This window comes from Zootoca vivipara, chromosome 1 (assembly GCF_963506605.1).
Source record: "Zootoca vivipara chromosome 1, rZooViv1.1, whole genome shotgun sequence".
Classification (NCBI taxonomy): domain Eukaryota; kingdom Metazoa; phylum Chordata; class Lepidosauria; order Squamata; family Lacertidae; genus Zootoca; species Zootoca vivipara.
Window position 1 is genome coordinate 10,001,949 of NC_083276.1, and position 17,649 is coordinate 10,019,597.

The 17,649-nt window shown below is 49.7% G+C and overlaps 1 protein-coding gene across 4 annotated transcripts; it reads left to right on the forward strand.

Annotated features, from left to right (window-relative positions):
* The first annotated feature begins 1,520 nt into the window (after positions 1-1,520).
* ZBTB1 (zinc finger and BTB domain containing 1) lies at positions 1,521-17,020 on the forward strand. Of its 4 annotated transcripts, XM_035104577.2 has the most exons (3): positions 6,681-6,789; positions 6,948-7,076; positions 14,422-17,020. In XM_035104577.2, the coding sequence occupies exon 3, from the start codon at positions 14,442-14,444 to the stop codon at positions 16,557-16,559; it is 2,118 nt and encodes a 705-aa protein (XP_034960468.2). In that variant the 5' UTR covers positions 6,681-6,789; positions 6,948-7,076; positions 14,422-14,441; the 3' UTR covers positions 16,560-17,020. The 4 variants fall into 4 exon arrangements, with proteins under 4 accessions (XP_034960476.2, XP_060127447.1, XP_034960468.2 ...); XM_035104585.2 differs by lacking the exons at positions 6,681-6,789; positions 6,948-7,076 and adding an exon at positions 1,521-1,839; XM_060271464.1 differs by lacking the exons at positions 6,681-6,789; positions 6,948-7,076 and adding an exon at positions 2,287-6,667.
* Positions 17,021-17,649: the final 629 nt, after the last annotated feature.

A 17,649-nucleotide genomic window follows, 5' to 3' on the forward strand; every position in this document is an offset into this window, starting at 1 on the left:
CCGCAAGACGAATGCCTCGTGCAACGAAAAACTCGCAAGAGTAAAGCGTTTTGCGTTGCACAAAGCGTCTCGCAAGACGAAGTTTACTATGGCTGCGCTTCGCAAGAATAATAGGAACACATTAATTAAATGGGTAGACCGGGTAAATGGTAAACTGCGCTTTGCAAGATGAAATTTTTGCTATGCAAAGCGACTCGACTCTTGCGAGGTACCACTGTACATTTGCACCCCCACTCCCACCTTTCTTCCATTGTGGAACCCAAGGGAGCAGGCACACACTCAGGGGTCCCAGGTACAAAACTCTGGCATCTCCAGGGAGGGCTGTGAATGTTCCCTCGCCCGAAACCCTGGAGCGGCGCTACCAGTTAGTGCGGGCAAAACGTGCGCCACTGGTCTGACTTGGGATAGGGCAGCTTCCTACATTCCTAAGGTACAGAGAATAAGTCGGCATGAAGAGTTCACCACCTGTCATTCCCACAATCTTTTACAATCCCCATAATGATATTATTTATGCATTTTCAAATTAAATTTATATGCCACCCTTCACCCAAAGAGCACCAGGGTGTGTGTGCGTGTGTTACAGTATACTGTTAATGGACGCCTGACTCCCATCCTTCCCAGTCAGGATGGCCAGGAATCAAGGATGATAGGAATTGTAGTCCAGAAGCACCTCATTACACTAGACATCCTGTCTGAGGCAGAAAAGCCAGGCAAAGGCAACCAAGGGTGGTAGGGAGAAGTGGCTGGAGCAGGTGGCACTGTCTCTAAAATCCAAAAAATGCCAAAATGGGCAAAAATAAGTTGGTAATTCTTGTTGCCGAAACTCCACCCTCGAAAAGCTCCCCAGAGGCAGACCTACATTGGGGCAGGGGGCTGATAAGCTTGAACTGTTATGGGGACCCCTTTGCAAGCAGCAACAAGGTCTGAGTAACCACTGTTATCTTCTTCAAAGGGGTTGTTCCACAACAGATCACACTTTCAAAAAAACACTTAACTGCTACAGCTCAGATTTTTATTAAAATTGCTGTACTGTACTACTAGATTATTTCAAGGTCAATGATGCAAATTTAAAATTCCTATTCCTTACTGTTTTCGAGTTATGAGGAGGGGATAAAAATTAGGGAGATGCATCATAGAATGATGAAATTGAGTCTACAAGAGCGTCCCTCCCCTTTTAAAGCAATGTGGACGAAAATCGCTTCTGGGGCCCCTCTAGGATTAGGGGCCATGAAGTTTAAAGGGCATCATTCCTGCATTGTAGGGGGTTGGATTAAATGACGCTTGGGGTCCCTTCCAGCTCTACAATTCCGTAATTCTAATAGCAGATCCACTCTTGCTGGGTGCCTTTGAAGTCCTGTCCCCCACCCCACCCCCCTTGCACAGCCTGACATGGACACACTGGTCTTGGGCACTCCGGCGGAGGACCCCCTCCCCACCAAAGACGGGGAATGAATGGGACCGTGCAAGATAACGCGGAGCAGTAAGATGCGCCGGGGGGGGGGGGCCGCTGCACCCTGGCCGCACCCGCCGTCGCCAGCAGGGCCCGGCGCCGCTCGCTGGCCGCCAGCCGGGGGGAGGGGTCCGGCGGCTCCGTGCGGTCGCGGCGGAGCCGGAGCTGCTTCTGCTGCAACATAGCAGGGGCGGCAGCAAGGGAAGCAGCAGCAGCAGCAGGCGCGGCCGGGGGCGGAAGTCCTTTGTTGCTGCAGCCGGAGAAGGCGGCCGCGGCGCCGGGAGAGCAGCTGGCTGCCCTTCGAGCCCCCGCGCGGCTCGCCTGCCTTGTTCTCCCGGATTCCCCCCCCCCCCGCGCGCGCGCATTCTGCATGCCTGCATCGGCCTCGGGTAAGTGGGGCGCGGGGGGCAACCACGGCGGCGCGGCGCTCGCTTCCCCGGTTAGAACTTGCGCAGGCCGCGGGAGTAGAGAGCCTTCCTCGGTGGCGCAGCGCCGGAGCGAGGCGCGTTGCAGCCGGGGCGAGGCCTCGGGCCTGGGGGAAGCCGAGCGCAGCGCGATCGCGGAAGGGCAGCGCCCGATCGCAGACGGAGAAGCGCGCTCGGGCAGCCGCCCCTGCGTGCGCCTGTTTGGAGAGGCTGGTTCCGTCCTCGTCTCTCTCTCTCTTTCCTGCGCGCGCTCCGGAGAGGGAAAGGCGGCGCTAGCTGGCACGCCCGGCCTTGGATGCATCGGGGCTTCCCGGCCGAGGCCTCTGGGGCTGCTTCCCCGCCCTGCCCCGCTGGAGCCATGTGGCTTGCGTCCTGCGCCGCCATCGGCGCTCTCCTTGAGGGAGAGGGCGAGAGGCGAGGCGGCAGGGCGCCCCTGGCGGCATAGCTCCCTCTGCTGCGCGGAGGGTCGGCAAAACTTGGGTCCGGGGATCGGGAGCGGCGGGGGAGATCGAGGCAATGCCGTGGATCCGGGAGATCCAACTGCTCTCTTAAAGCCGAGGTCCCACGGACATTTCGTCCGGCGCTGGTAACTTTTCATACCAAGTGGGCCGCAAAAGTACTTGGGCACGAACCCCGGACCGGGTGGTGGGTGACGAAGCTATAATTGGACACACACACACACACACAGCCCTCATGCTGCCTTCCCAAAGAAGGAGGCATGAGGCTCTGGCAGGATCCTAGAGCCCTCCTACTTCCTTCCCCAAGCTGGGAAAATGCGAACTAGGCTTTGGGAAGATGGGCACGTCCTTCCCAATGCGCAGAGCCTGGCTTACCTGGTTTTGGGAAGGCAGTGCAAGGGCTGGGGCAAGGCATCAGATGTTGCTGAAGGCCACCAAAACATTGAGGACTGCTGGACCCCCCCTGATCTAGACGCTTGTCCTGCTTTGGTGAATGTGCAAGGTCTGCAGTTCACAAGTCACAGTTCCCGTCCCCACTCTTGGAATCATTGAATTATAGAGTTGGAAGGGATCCTGAGGATCATCTAGGCCAACCCCTTGCGATGCAGGAATAGGCAGCTGTCCCATGTGGGGATTGAACCTGCAACCTTAGCATTATCAGCACCACACTCTAACCAAGCTATCCAGGCTCTGAATATGGCCTACCTTAAAAACCATGGCCCTTTAGGATACTGTACTCTGCTGGGGGAGGGGGAATACTCCTTGAACTGCTTTCTTCTCACTTTGCTACAAACTGCCCTGAGATTTGTGGTTGTAGATTTATAGGTATGTTTCTGCTCTACCCCACGCTCTGTTTCTTTCAAATTTGATTGAAACTGTCAAGCCCAAGGGGTGCTGAGGCTTATCGGCTGTCAAAGGTAACTTTGGTTTGGTTTGGTTTTTTATGTTCCTATGGCAGCAGTGCAAGATGGGAAGTTCAGAATGTATAAAATCTGTTCTCAAGTGTCTGCAACCTCTGAAAAAAGGGGCACTTAGGAAAGGACACCCCTTCTTCCAGGTGTGCTCTTATACTAAAGCCTCATACTTTAGTGGTGGAACACATGCCATGCATGCAGACGGTCTCAGGTTCAATCCAGTACTCAAAAATTGCCAGGCACGTTTTGCACATGGCTATTGGCCACCTGCAACCAACTGAAGGTGCCCGGGTGCCAGGATGTCGCCTGACATCTCTACCATCTGGAGTTGCATGCCTGGGGATCCTTGGATCCTGACTGTTTGCACACACTAGCAACACATCCTGTAGAATTCTACCTGCTATATTTTTTATCTGCACAAACAGAATGAATTTCAGGAACCAAAAAGTCTCATTGAAAAGTGAGACTTTCAAGCTGTCTGCCCCCAAAATGGCAACTAGGCATTCCATTTGGTGACTGTAACCCTGGTTTAAGGAGCACCTAGATTATATATTTGAGTTTCTAACACTGGTTCAGTTCTTCCCTAGCATCACCAGTTAAAACCAGTACTCGGCTATTTGGATGGATAGTCTAATGCAGGCGTCGGCAACGTTTTCCGGCTGTGGGCCGGAGCATTCCCACGGACTATCGTCCATGGGCCGGACATGCGCAGAAGCGATTTCTGGCGCACTGCCCATGTCCGGGGGGCCGGAAACGGCTTCTGCGCATGTCCGCAGCGCCGGAAATCACTTCTGCAGCTGCGCAGGCGCGATTTACAGTGTTGGCGCAGGCGCCATTTCCGGCACCGCTCGGCAAGTAGCCGTGCCGCACTGTGCCAGTTTAGCGCAGCAGGCGGGGGACTTGCCAAGCGGGCGGCTCGGTGCCTGGTGACTGGGCGGCTCGTGGGCTGTATACGGCCTATGGGCCGGAGGTTGCCGATGTATGGTCTAATGTGCCATAAGGTTACTTCTTGTGTCCATCCATGTATTTTTCACAGGCCCCTTGTTCAGAATAGTATTGCGCTGACTTGGTCGCCTGTGGTGAGCAGGAGTTTTCTGCAGGCGACCAGACACGGAAGTTTTTTCATGGTCTTATTCTCAACAATGCAGGAGCAGAATCCAACATTGTGAGAAATCTTAGGGTCACAGGAAGCTTCCTCCTATAGAGCCAGACCCAGGGTCCATCTAGCTTAATATTGTCTACACTTAGTGGCAGCAACTGTCTAGGGTTCAAAGCAGGACTGCTGCCCTGCTCTGTCTGGAGATGCCTGGGATTGACCCAGGACACTTTTGCATGCTAAAAGTGTACCACTGAACGTTACCAGACTCCATGCATCTATGGTTAAAGTAATTATCTGGAACCGCCATCGGACGTGACACTGACAAGAAAACTTCACCCTCTGCATTGTGGTAGATTTCCCCATGCATTATTTCCTGTCACCTCCCTATTGGGAGAACTGATCCTTGGGATCTAAGGAAGCCTTGCACAGTTGGGCCAGACCTTTTATTTAGTAAGACCAGCTGAGATAGTGCAAAATAAAGAGCCAGCCTTTGAGTTGTTCAGGGCTCTTGGACAGGCTTGATGTTGGAACACAGCCATGGGGTTGGGGGAAGAGAAAAGCTGCCTTGATTCTTAAGCCACAAAAACCTGCATTTGATCAGATTCCACTGGGCTCCATCTCAAGTGCAGCGCAGGAGGAGAGATTGGTCTTGCAATGCAGTTCTTGCCTGTCTGCTCACTACTCTCCCTGAGTTCAGTGGTTCTTGCTCCCATGCCTAATAGGATTGCAGGCAGCGCAGGCATGCACCAGCTTGCTCTGATAATTGAATGAGCTCTCCTGGGTGCTGCGTAGGTTTCAGGCTGCGCTTAGCAACACGGGGACAAAGACAAGCCGGGGTTGTGTAGTGATTAGAATGTCAGGCAGGCTAGGACCTGCGAGAATGGGGTTCAAATCCACACTCAGACATGAAGCTCACTGGGCGACTTTGGCGCAGGCACTGTCTCTCAGCCTAACCTACCTCGCAGGGTTGTTGTAGTGGCAGGGGATGGGGTTGGAAAAGAACCAAGTAGGCCATCTTGAACTCATCGGAGGAAAGGTGGGGTAATTTGCACAGAAGGCACTTTGGTAGCCAGTCCTCAATGTTTTAAAATGCCTTCAGCGAGGTGGGCATGAAACACGCTGGACTAGTAACTTGGGAAGATCAGTATCCTCTGCAGTGGCTGGCAATGGCTCTCCAGGATTGCAAGCAAGAGCTTTCTCCAGCCTTATCAGGAGACGCCAGGGATTGAAGCTGGGACCTTCCGCATGCAAGGCATGTGCTCTGCCCCTGAGCTACGGGGAAGAAATCAGGGGGCTCCAGGAGTCTGCAGTTGAGGGGTGAGCCTCAGCAGGTTCCCCGTCATGCTGCCCCTGCCGAAAAGCAAACTACTTTTTGGCTGCAAGAATGAAATGTTTCCCCCCTTCTTAATCCTGCGGCTCAGAAGTTTGGGAATGACATTCCTCTCGACACAACCGAGCCCCCATTACCCAGGCCTCCCCAGTCACAGAAAATCAGTATCTCTCTTTGCAGAATTACTCTTGGCTTAATTTGCTCAGAAACATTCTGTTAGTTGGCCTCCAACCAACAAATATTTGTTTTTTATTTTTGTCCCTTTCGGGCAGCGCAAGCCTGGGAAACCTCCTCTCTCAGTGCTGCCTTAGTGCATTCAGCCAGCCGGAGCCGTGACGCTTAGGGAATTGTGCAAATACTGTGGCGGAATTTCTTCTTCTTCATTTCAAAGAAACGCTCTTCTTGCATTAGCGGGTGGAGAGGTGGGCGGATGGGAATGGAGGACAAGTTGCAGAAGCAGGAAGCCAGCGTATGCCTGCCCGGCTGATAGATAACTTGCGAGAAGACCGCTTTGCATCTCCCTGTTAAGTTTCTCGGAGGCAGAATCTGTTCCCCCCCTGCATGCTTTCTCACCGCATTTTGTGTGTGGGTGCTTTTGCCCATTGCTGCTCCGCCGACTGTTTGTTGCAAACCAATATAGCCGGTGATGTCATGAGCGGCATGTGGACTGGAGCTCTCGCTGCTTAGGCAACCGCTCCTGCGGAAGGGAAAACAGGAGGAGATGCTGGGAGTCTTCCTTGGCTTGGAAGGCATTGCTCGCCTCTGCTGCATTTCCTGCGTTAAGGCCCCCCCTCTCCGCCCCCTTTGCAGTTTATTTCAAGTTTATTAATTTTTCCAGTGCTCTATAGCAGAAGCCTCACGGTCGGGGAAGGAGCGACGCCGCAGCTACGACTGGCTCACAGTTGTTAGGAGGGTGTCGGAAGGATGCGGAAAGGATGGTGATAACAAAGTTTAGGAAGCGAGTCGGGTGAAGCGAAGCTGCAGGAATTGGGTAGGTTTGGTGGCTCAGCTCGGGGAAGGGTGCACCGGCAGAGCACCCGTCAACTTTGCATGACGTAGATTCCAAATTTCAGGATCGGGAGAGAGAGACTCCTGCTTGAAGAGCTGCTGCTGGTCAGTGTATACATAATGCTCCAGACAAACCGATAGTCTGGCTTGGTATAAGGCAGTTCCTTGCATTCCTCAAGCCATGCCAGCACCTGTGGCAAGAGGCATGTTGTCCTCCTAAGCCACCCACCCAGAGCTCCTCTTTTTCTCTTCTTCTGACACAGGCTGTCCTCTAGGAGGTTCGAGATGTTGTGTGGATGTTGGTTGACACATGAAGCATCCTGCGTTGGTTTGAGGAGGGATGCCGAGCTTGCTGTAGCATTGTGGTCAAGGGCAGAAGTGGCACCAAGCAGGCGTGTTGATCTTCCCGTGGGTCTTGTTTGTCTGTAAGGATGTAAAAGCAGTTGTGGGGTGGGAGGGGAGGAAGAGTTGGGTTGGCATGGGGCAGCAGCCCTTTCCTCTCGCCTTGCATTCCTGATCGAAATGCCTTGCCCCCGGACATCCAGCTTGCAGATACAGGAACATGCATTTTTCTTTTTCTTCGCACCTTTGGAGGAATGCTTTAGACCAGGGGTCAGCAAACATTTTCAGCAGGGGCTGGTCCACTGACCCTCAGACCTTGTGGGGGGCTGGACTATATGTTGGGGGGGGGAATGAACAAATTCCTATGCCCCACAAATAACCCAGAGATGCATTTTAAATAAAAGCACACATCCTACTCATGTAAAAACTCCAGGCAGGCCCCACAAATAACCCAGAGATGGCATTTTAAATAAAAGAACACATTCTACTCATGTAAAAACACGCTGATTCCTGGACCGTCCGTGGGCCAGATTGAGAAGCTGATTGGGCTGGATCTGGCCCCCGGGCCTGAGTTTGCTTACCCATGCTTTAGACGAGGAAAGCAGTGTGGAAGAAAAGAGTTAAACGCGCACAGGCTCCCTCTTGCTACTGCCCTGATTGGGATCGGTGCCTCCCTATTCCTGGCAGCTGCTTTTGAGCTTTCTGGAAATTTGACCAGGGATCTTCCGTGTCTCCTTTGGCCCTAAAAGCCTGAGCGTCTGTGATTAGACTCTGGCCCCAGCCACAAACTCGTTATATGTGGCTTTTTGCCTGTTAGCCTCAGTCCATTACACTCACCCACCTCTTAACCCCCCTTCACAGATCCCTCAATGTGTTTTAAAGATTACAAGACAGGAACACGACACATTATTCAGGAGGTTGTGGACTCTCCTTCATTGGAGGTTTTTAAGCAGATATTGGGGGTGCTTCAGTTGAAATGCCTGCATTGCAGGGGGTTGGACTAGATGACCCTCAGGGTCCCTTCCAACTCTACAATTCTGTGATTCTATGATCCCCGAACATAAATGGGAGATTTTGTGTGGGAATGGATGAGCAACGTGCAGCTAAAGTGCCTCGTCGTTTGCACCCCACAGAGACCTAGGTTCATTTTCCCATTGAGCTACGGAGCTTCCTTGGGCCATTATTTTATCTTAATTATTCTTCTTAATTAATTGACATAGGAATACCCTTTTTAAATATGTCTAGAGGAGGTTGACAGACACCACCATAGGCAGGGCCGTCTCAAGCAGGTCGGGCGCCCTGGCGCTGAGGCGCGGAGATCGCTCTGGCGCCCTCGCAGCGCGGATTCTGCACGGCTTCGCCGCGAGCGCCGGGCCAGCGCCCCACGCCACCGGGACTACACCTAGAGCCGTGCCTGACCATAGGAACAGCTAGAAGCCGTTCTCAAAAACAGTACAAAAACAACTGGGAAAGGTACAAAATGAACATCTAAGGCAGAGACTTTTTTCATTCATCTGGAAAAGCTCGTTGAAACAACAACAACAAAAACGTCTTTGGTTGTTTTTGGAAAGTACAGAGAGTGGGAACCTGTTTTATCTCAATAGGAATGCTGTTCAGGGACACCCTTACTGAAGGCTCTGCTGCAAGTTCCCATTCAGTCTTCCTCAGCCTAACCTTCCTTACAGGGTTGTTGTGATAATAATAATAAAAAGAAATTCCACCATTCTCATGGTGCACTGTCCTGCGTGTGTGTGAATGAATGAATTTATTAATACGGTCGCAGACCAGCGTCAACGCGCACAATATCACAGATCATAAAACATATCAAAAATACAAAGGACAGTATGAATATAGCAAGGATTTAAATTTAAAAATTAAAATTAATTATTAGCTAGCTACCCCCTGTAGTTAACATTTAGGGGTTTGATCATTATGGGATACCACTTGCTTCCTGCGATTGATTGCAGACACACAGAATTTGGCTACATTTAATGTAGTCTTGGGATTCTTGTCCTCTAGCAGTAGTGTGTGTGTGTGTGTGTGTGTGTGTAAATTGTAAAAGTGATGGCAATGTTTCTCTTGCACACCTCATAGAAGAATATACCTTATGAACAATTGCAACTTAGGATTTTCCAATGTATTGGAAGCCATTGGTATCTCGCTGAAAAGGCATACGTCTGCGGTTAACTCAGGCTAGAGATAAAAGAAGGCAGGGGAGATAAGTATCCAGTTTGGAAGAGAGTTTGTTTTGGCTGCAGGAAACCCTGCTCATATCCCCACTCAGCCATGAAGCTCCGCTGAGCGGTTTCCCTGCCCATCTGTCTTCCTGTCCTTCTCCCTCCCTCTTATTTCCTGCCTGCCTTCTTGTGAGAATGAAATGAGGCAACCTCCATGAAAAGCCGCTCTGAACTCTTTGGAGGAAGATTGGGATACGGATATTTGCAAAAAAAGGAAACACTGTTTGCTACCACCCCCTAGTTTGCTAGTTTACTTAAACAGATCTCCATCGTGTTGTATTCGTTGCTCTAATGGATGGTGGCAATTTGCTCCATATGTTGGGCTGCTGTTGACGTATGTGAACTGGCACCTGGTTTACTGAGGCTAGAGAACCATCTCCCTGCCGCCCAAGAGGAAAGCTTTTGTAAACTGGATTAATGCTGAGTATGCATTTGCTTCTGTTGAAACTGCTGTCTTGCACGAAGTCAGGCCACAGGTCTGCTGGGCTCACTTTTGTCTACACTGGCTGGCAGCAGCAGCAGCTCTCCAGGGCTTCTGATGGAGGAGCTCTCCCAATCCTTCCTGGAGATGCTGGGGATTGAACTTGGAACCTTCTGCATGCCAAGCAGATGAACAACCTGTTTGTCGCATAGAGCCCCTATCTAGACTTTTTAAGCAGAGGTTGGGTGGACATCTATCATGAATGCTTTAGGTGAGATTCCTGCACTGCAGGTCGTTGGACTATCAGGGGTGCTAAACCTGTGGCCTTCCAGATGTTCTTGGACTACACCTCCCATCACCCCTCATCACTGGCTGTGCTGTCCGGGGCTGATGGATGTTGTAGTCCAGAAACATCTAGAGGGTCGCAAGTAGTGCACCCCTAGACTAGATGATTCTTGGGGTTCCTTCCAATTCTACAATTCTGTGATTCTATCATTCCTGCTCTTTTAATTCTTTTAGCTAGTGTTAGTATATTGATGATTGCTGTGCTTTTGACTCTATAGAGATTCCTTTTGTAAATAGACTATTTCTGCATTGCGTGGCAAGTAACAACAACAACAACAACAATATGCAGACTTGTAACCTCTGTGGATCCATTTGCCAGGCCTCATGAAAGGCCCTTCTCAGCCGTCCTGTTTTGCAACAGCGACGTCTCTCTCATTATTAGGAATCCAGCATATTTGCCGTAGCTCTGTCCCACTTCTGGCAGCAAGCCTGCCTATTTTTGGAGACTATGGAGAGATCGCATTGTGGTACGGTGGAGCTCCAGCCTCTCAGTAACAAACTCCTCGCATGCTTGTTTGGCAGAGCTTGGGTTGGGGGGAATGTGAAAGCTGGCAAATGGTTTTCTTTAGCAAAAAGGGCTAAGGACCGCAACGCAGAAGTAAAGTTGCCCCTTCTCCTAATCACAATTAGGAACACCCCGCCAGGATCATATTCTCTTTCCCTGCCCCCTTCAGCAAATTTGCTCTTCTTTGCATTATCAGAGAGAACATGACGTGTGCATTTATCTTAATTCTAACCAAGTTCTATTCGTGGCTACAAACCTGCATGTTTTGCTAACCATAGTTAGCTCTGCAAGGGGAAGGCGAGGAGGGTGCACATGAGAGGGGGAAAGCAGGACATGATCCTGTGAACATGAAGAGGGAGAAGCAAGCTGCTGGAGCACTTGGGATCGCCTTGCTATGCTTAGGAATTTCCTTAACGAAACCGGTATTTTTCCATGAGCCTTTAGAAAGCACGTCTTCACTGTTTGCAGCCCATGATGGTTTTAGCAAACTGTTTCTAATATGTCCTAAGATGAGCATGGTCAAACGGGCACAGAGAATGGGAAAATCCTAAATGAGACATGGATTCGTTTTCACCACCGTCCCAAACAAGGACAAAATATGTTGGTGGTTGTTGACATCCATATGTCCCGGAAGATAGTAGAGCAGTGATGGCTAAACTTGGCCCACCAGCTGTTTGGGGACTATAACTCCCATCATCCCTAGCAAACAGGACCAGTGGTCAGGGATGATGGGAATTGTAGTCCCAAAAGAGCTGGAGGGCCAAGTTTGGCCATCACTGTAGTAGAGGAATGTGCCTTTGGGGTAAGGGTCACCCATGATTGCTAGATGCACCCTAGCCTAGGGGCTCATTTAGACAGTAGCATCTGTTGCTTCTGGCTCAGTTCCATAATGGACAAATGAATGTGCAGGAAGCTGCTATGGGAAGAGTCAATTATCACCCCAACACACCCACAGAGAGAGAGAGAGAGAGAGAGAGAGAGAGAGAGAGAGAGAGAGAGAGAGAGAGACTCTAGGTGATTTTGATGGGCAAGCACTAGATCAGTTTCATCATTACTGTAATGTTCTTGACACCCCCACCCCCCCAAATATTGGAATGGTTGAATGACCCTATAGCATTTCTCAGCCAAGCAGCAAAGCCAAATCACATTTCCAAGTGTCTGCTGTTAACAGAAGCTGAAACATATTGCGCGCACTGCAAATGCAGCACATGTGGCCTTTCTGCAATGTGCAGAGCTGAAGTAACAACCATCGTCCTAAAATATCGTACAGTGCGGTTTGGAGATTCCACCATGGAGAATTGAGTCTCCCCCCCCCCATCCTTTTAAAGCCCTCACAGCTGAAAACTTGGTACTTTTTTGTCACATGACAGGGGAGCGGCAATGGTATGAGTTGATTAAAACCAAAATGCAGCCCGCTTAGCAAGAAAAACAGGATGGCTACAAATCTCTGCAATGTGCTTTTTGAGTAGTTGAGCACACCTGCCCTGGGCTGCATTGGGGCAAGAGTTTCACCACAGCTTTACTGCTTATATTACCTCAGGAAGTGGCCCCTGTTTCTCTAGAACAGTGTTTCCCAACCTTGGTGCCTCCAGATGTTTTGGAACTACAACTCCCATCATCCCTAGCTAGCAAGACCAGTGGTCAGGAATGATGGGAATTGTAGTCCGAAAACATCTGGAGGCACTAGGTTGGGAAACACTGCTCTAGAAGCTGTGCATTAATGGAAGCCCATCAGCTCCTGTGACAAGTAACCAGGATGAGGCCTTGGGATTGGACCAGCCAGCCAGAATACTAGAAGCCAGGTCTTTTTGACTTGCATAATTAGCACAGCATAATATCTTGCCTGCTTCACTCCAGTTCCCGCTGCAGCACATAATACCCTTTTGCTGTAATTCTGAAGACAATTCCTTGGAAACAAGAGCATGGCAAGATGTTCTTCCTAGGGTCCTGCAGCATGGTGCTTTTAGACACTGCATTGCCCTTGGACCTTCTGCTTCGTGCTCTGCCCCTCCTGATTTTATTTTATTTTAATTACATATTGGCAGTGGCTGGCAGGATGGATGGATTTTATTTAGATGACTGAAATTAATAAGGAAAAAAAGGCTGATTTAAATCATTCAGCTGTTTTGCAGCAGTGTCCATGGTGTTTTCGAAGGCTTCAAAATAATTCCCCAGGTCTAAAACAGCTGGGGACCTGTGCATTACTCATACAGGTAGACCACAAATCTTGCCTTCTAAGACTACTGAAGACTCCCAGGAATCATAGAATCATAGAGTTGGAAGAGACCACAAGGGCCATCCAGTCTAACCCCCTGCCAAGCAGGAAACACCATCAAAGCATTCTTGACATATGCCTGTCAAGCCTCTGCTTAAAGACCTCCAAAGAAGGAGACTCCACCACACTCCTTGGTAGCAAATTCCACTGCCGAACAGCTCTTACTGTCAGGCAGTGGAATTTGCTACCAAGGAGTGTGGTACCAGGAGCCAGCTAGAAAACTTGCTACCAGGAGCCAGCTAGAGAAAACTTGAGGAGAGGGTGGGCAAACATTCAAGAAAGGAGGAGCTTCTGGCCACTTTTTTTCCTTTATCTCTTATTATCTTCCAGGGGCTAATTTCCCCTGGAACATACCCCTCCCAACTCATTGGAAAGGTTAGTTGCTGAGCTGTGCCAAAGAAGCATCTGCTTCTCTCTGAGACCTTGTGAGACCTGAGCACACACTCCGGCTTCTCTGTGCGGTAGCTTGAAATCCCGTGCCGCCAGCCTTCAGGGGGGAAATCTCAACAAGCTGAGCTCCACTAGGCATGGATACTTTTCACACAGCATGTGCAATGTGTCACCAGGCTCTTAAGGCACGTTGATTTCAATGAAGCTTTTTCTCCCGCCTAGGATTTCTAGGATCACAGCCTACCCTCTCCAGCTCCTGCAAGTATTTTTATTCATTTAATCTTCCTACTTTTATATCCCACCTTTCTGTCATGGAACCCAAGTTGGCCTACAGGTGGGCCCCACATAGGCACAGATGCCTGCTTGCTTATTACCCTGGGTAGAGGCAGAGAAGCCAGTGAGTAAACCCAGTGAGTAACACACACACTTACAACACAGATTCCCCGAGGTCTCCTGTACCTCTCATTTGGCTCCAGAAGCTTATCAAAATGCATTCCTCCTTGGCTAGTATGGTAATCAGTTAGGGCATGGATAACCAACAAAGATGTTGCTGGACTACAACTCCCATCATCCCTGGCCATTTGGCATGCTGGCTGGGGCTAACGGGAGATGGAGTCCAACAGAAGCACCGGAAGGGTACCATGATGTGGTCCATGAACGTGTCCAGAAGAGGCCAACCAAAATGGTCAAGGGCCTGGAAACGATGCCTTATGAGGAACGGCTTAGGGAGCTGGGTATGTTTAGCCTGGAGAAGAGAAGGTTAAGGGGTGATATGATAGCCATGTTCAAATATATGAAAGGATGTCATATAGAGGAGGGAGAAAGGTTGTTTTCTGCTGCTCCAGAGAAGCGGACACGGAGCAATGGATTCAAACTACAAGAAAGAAGATTCCACCAAACATTAGGAAGAACTTCCTGACAGTAAGAGCTGTTTGGCAGTGGAATTTGCTGCCAAGGAGTGTGGTGGAGTCTCCTTCTTTGGAGGTCTTTAAGCAGAGGCTTGAAGAGGCATATGTCAAGAATGCTTTGATGGTGTTTCCTGCTTGGCAGGGGGTTGGACTGGATGGCCCTTGTGGTCTCTTCCAACTCTATGATTCTATGTTGGCCATTCCTTGGTTAGGATCATGAGGTAGTGGGGCTCTTCTTGTTTCAGTTGTAAAAACCTAGCTGATAACTATATATTTATTTTCTCTCCTCCTCCCTTTTCCTCTTGTTTGCACAGGCCTGTGATTCCGGCGCAAGATGGCAAGGACCAGCCACAGCAGCTATGTCCTCCAGCAGCTCAACAACCAAAGAGAGTGGGGTTTCCTCTGCGACTGCTGCATTGCGATTGACGACATCTACTTCCAGGCGCACAAAGCCGTCCTTGCCGCCTGCAGCTCTTATTTCAGGATGTTTTTCATGAGCCAGCAGCACAGCACGGCACAGCTGAACCTCAGCAACATGAAGATCACGGCTGAGTGCTTTGATCTCATTTTGCAGTTCATGTACCTGGGGAAAATCGCCACGGCCCCCAATAACTTTGAGCAGTTCAAGGTGGCCATGAACTCACTGCAGCTGTACAATGTGCCAGAATGTCTGGAAGATATACAGGACACAAACTCCTCGGGTCTGGGGTGCTCCTCTTCCGCTTCCAGCACCCAAAATAGCAAAATGGTCTTTGGCGTGCGGATGTACGAAGAGACGCTGGCCCGAAGCGGGAGCGAAACGAGCAGGTGCGTCGCTGAGCCGCCAAGTTCAACGGTGAGCACATCCCAGAGCAGGGAGGTCAGCGACGAAGCTCTGCAGCTCAGCAGCTTATCCGAGCAGCCGTTGGAGATCTGCAAAGGGAGTGCTGCGCGCAAGGCCAAAGACCGAGTGTCCATATCGCGCCGCTTTGGGAGGAGCTTCACCTGCGACGGCTGCGGCTTCAGTTTCAGCTGCGAGCGGCTGCTGGACGAGCACATCATGTCCTGCACAAACAGGCACTCCTATCAGAACGCCAGGTATTACGGGGCCGATAAGAAAGACGGTGGCGAGAGAGACCCCGCCCTTAAAACCCCGTCACCCCAGCTAGACAAATTCAAAGCAGAGGCAAGCCAAGCGACAGATGGGTCATCCTCCCCAGCGTCGAATGTAACTAGCGGGAAAGGCAGTACCGTTTCATTGGAGGCACTGGGCAAACAGCGGAGCCGAGCCATGGAGAGGAAAAGGATCATTGTCAAGGTGGAGCCAGAGGACAACCCCATTGACGACATGAAAGAGTTTAACATTATTAAGGTGACGGACGGCAACGATTCCACTGACAATGACGAACTGGATGATGACGACCCGGTTTACAGGTACTACATTGAGGAAGAGGTCAGTGAAAACAGGCGTGTTAGGAAAGCTTTCTTAAAACCTCACATGCCTATCGATGAGGAGGCCAGGAAATATTTTAGAAGCGCCAGGGTCCTTAGCAGTAAAGTCAGTGCCGTCGAGGAGGGCCCGGAAAACGCGTCCTGTGAACTGTGCGGGCAGACAATCACCGAGGAAGACCTCTCTTCTCATTACTTGTCCAAGCACATAGAAAACATATGTGCATGTGGGAAATGTGGCCAGATATTGGTGAAAGGGCGCCAGTTGCAGGATCATGCGCAGTCCTGCGGGGAGCCCCAAGACTTGACCACCAACGGCTTAAGGAACATGGAGGAGAAAATTGACTTGGAAGAAAGCCCCGAGGAGCAGTCTGAAATCCAGGAGATGATGTACGTGGAGATGCTGGACGAGTTCGGAGACGGCCATTTCCAGATGAACAGTCTTCCAAAGAAACAGCTCTACAGGGATTCAGCCTGCCCTTTCCGGTGCCCTAATTGCGGCTTGCGTTTCGAGACGGAGAATTTGGTGGTTGAGCACATGTCCAGCTGCCTGGATCAAGATCTGTTCAAGAATGCCATGATGGAAGAGAATGAAAGAGACCACCGGCGCAAGCATTTCTGCAATCTTTGTGGGAAGGGCTTTTATCAGCGTTGCCACTTACGGGAACACTACACGGTGCATACCAAGGAAAAGCAGTTTGCTTGCCAGACGTGTGGCAAGCAGTTCCTAAGAGAGCGCCAGTTGCGCCTTCACAACGACATGCACAAGGGTATGGCCAGGTATGTCTGTTCCATTTGTGACCAAGGAAACTTCCGGAAGCACGATCATGTCCGGCACATGATATCCCACCTGTCAGCTGGAGAGACAATATGCCAGGTCTGCTTTCAGATTTTCCCAAATAACGAACAACTCGAGCAGCACATGGATGTTCACCTCTATACATGTGGCGTATGTGGTGCCAAATTTAATCTGAGGAAAGATATGAGATCTCACTATAATGCCAAACATTTGAAAAGAACATGAATGCATAATTACGCTTACTGGCAAGAACTAAAACAAAAACAAGTGGAACACCAAAGCATAGCAAACAATCATACATTTTTTAAAAAATTAAATGGCCTGTTTTGAAATGTTCTGGTTTTGTTTGTTTGTTTAAAAGAACCTTTAAATCATGTGCTGCTTCATTTAGGCTGCAATCCTAGGCTCACTTACCTGGAAATAAGCCCCAGTGAGCTTATTGGGACTTTCTTCTAAGTAAATAGTTATGGAATTGCGCTGTTAGGGTATTAAAGTTCATAAAAAGCACCAAATGTTTAATTACTGCATTTTTACTCTTGCCTCATGTTAAGTTCTGTTTCTGTGTTTCCACCCTGCTTTCTTAAGTAGATGAATCAAATCATTATTTTTAAACTCTAGACTTCAAAAGCTCACTGTAGTATTACCTGATTCACCGGCTTCTATTAAACAGCTTCTCAGTTCCATCCTTGTAAGCTGTCTCCTTTTCTATTTCCATGTGCATAGAATCGAAGAATTGTACAGTTGGAAGGGACCCTGAGAATCATCTACTATTCTAGTCCAACCCCCTGCAATGCACGAATATGCAGCTGTCCCATATGGGGAGTAAACCTTCATGTGGAAATCAAGACTGCATAATTTTTAATATGTGCAGGGATTGGGAAGAAATATCCACTGGCCACACCCCAACACATAGCGTAAGCATGCTTAAACCTGTTGAAATCAATGGGCTGTGTTGACTGTACCTATTGAGTGGTAGTCAGTTACGTTTTACTCAAGAGTAGACCCAGTGAAATTAATTAAACAATTAACTTGTTACTAAGTTAGGACTATTAATTCCAGTGAGTACACTGAGTAAAACCCATTGGGTTTATAACTTGTACATACTGGCTATCACAGACATCTTGTTTGATATTTAAATCTCATGATCCAGAGCACTTTGGGTGACTTTAGTTAATTCTGCAATGCTATCTTGGGGTGAAATGAGAGGACTGTACACCCACAGGAATTCCCTGCTGTGCAGATGTGCTGCAACAGAAAAATCAGGATGTTGCAGCATAAGCACATTGTAAAACATCCAGGATATACTCTTCCCCAC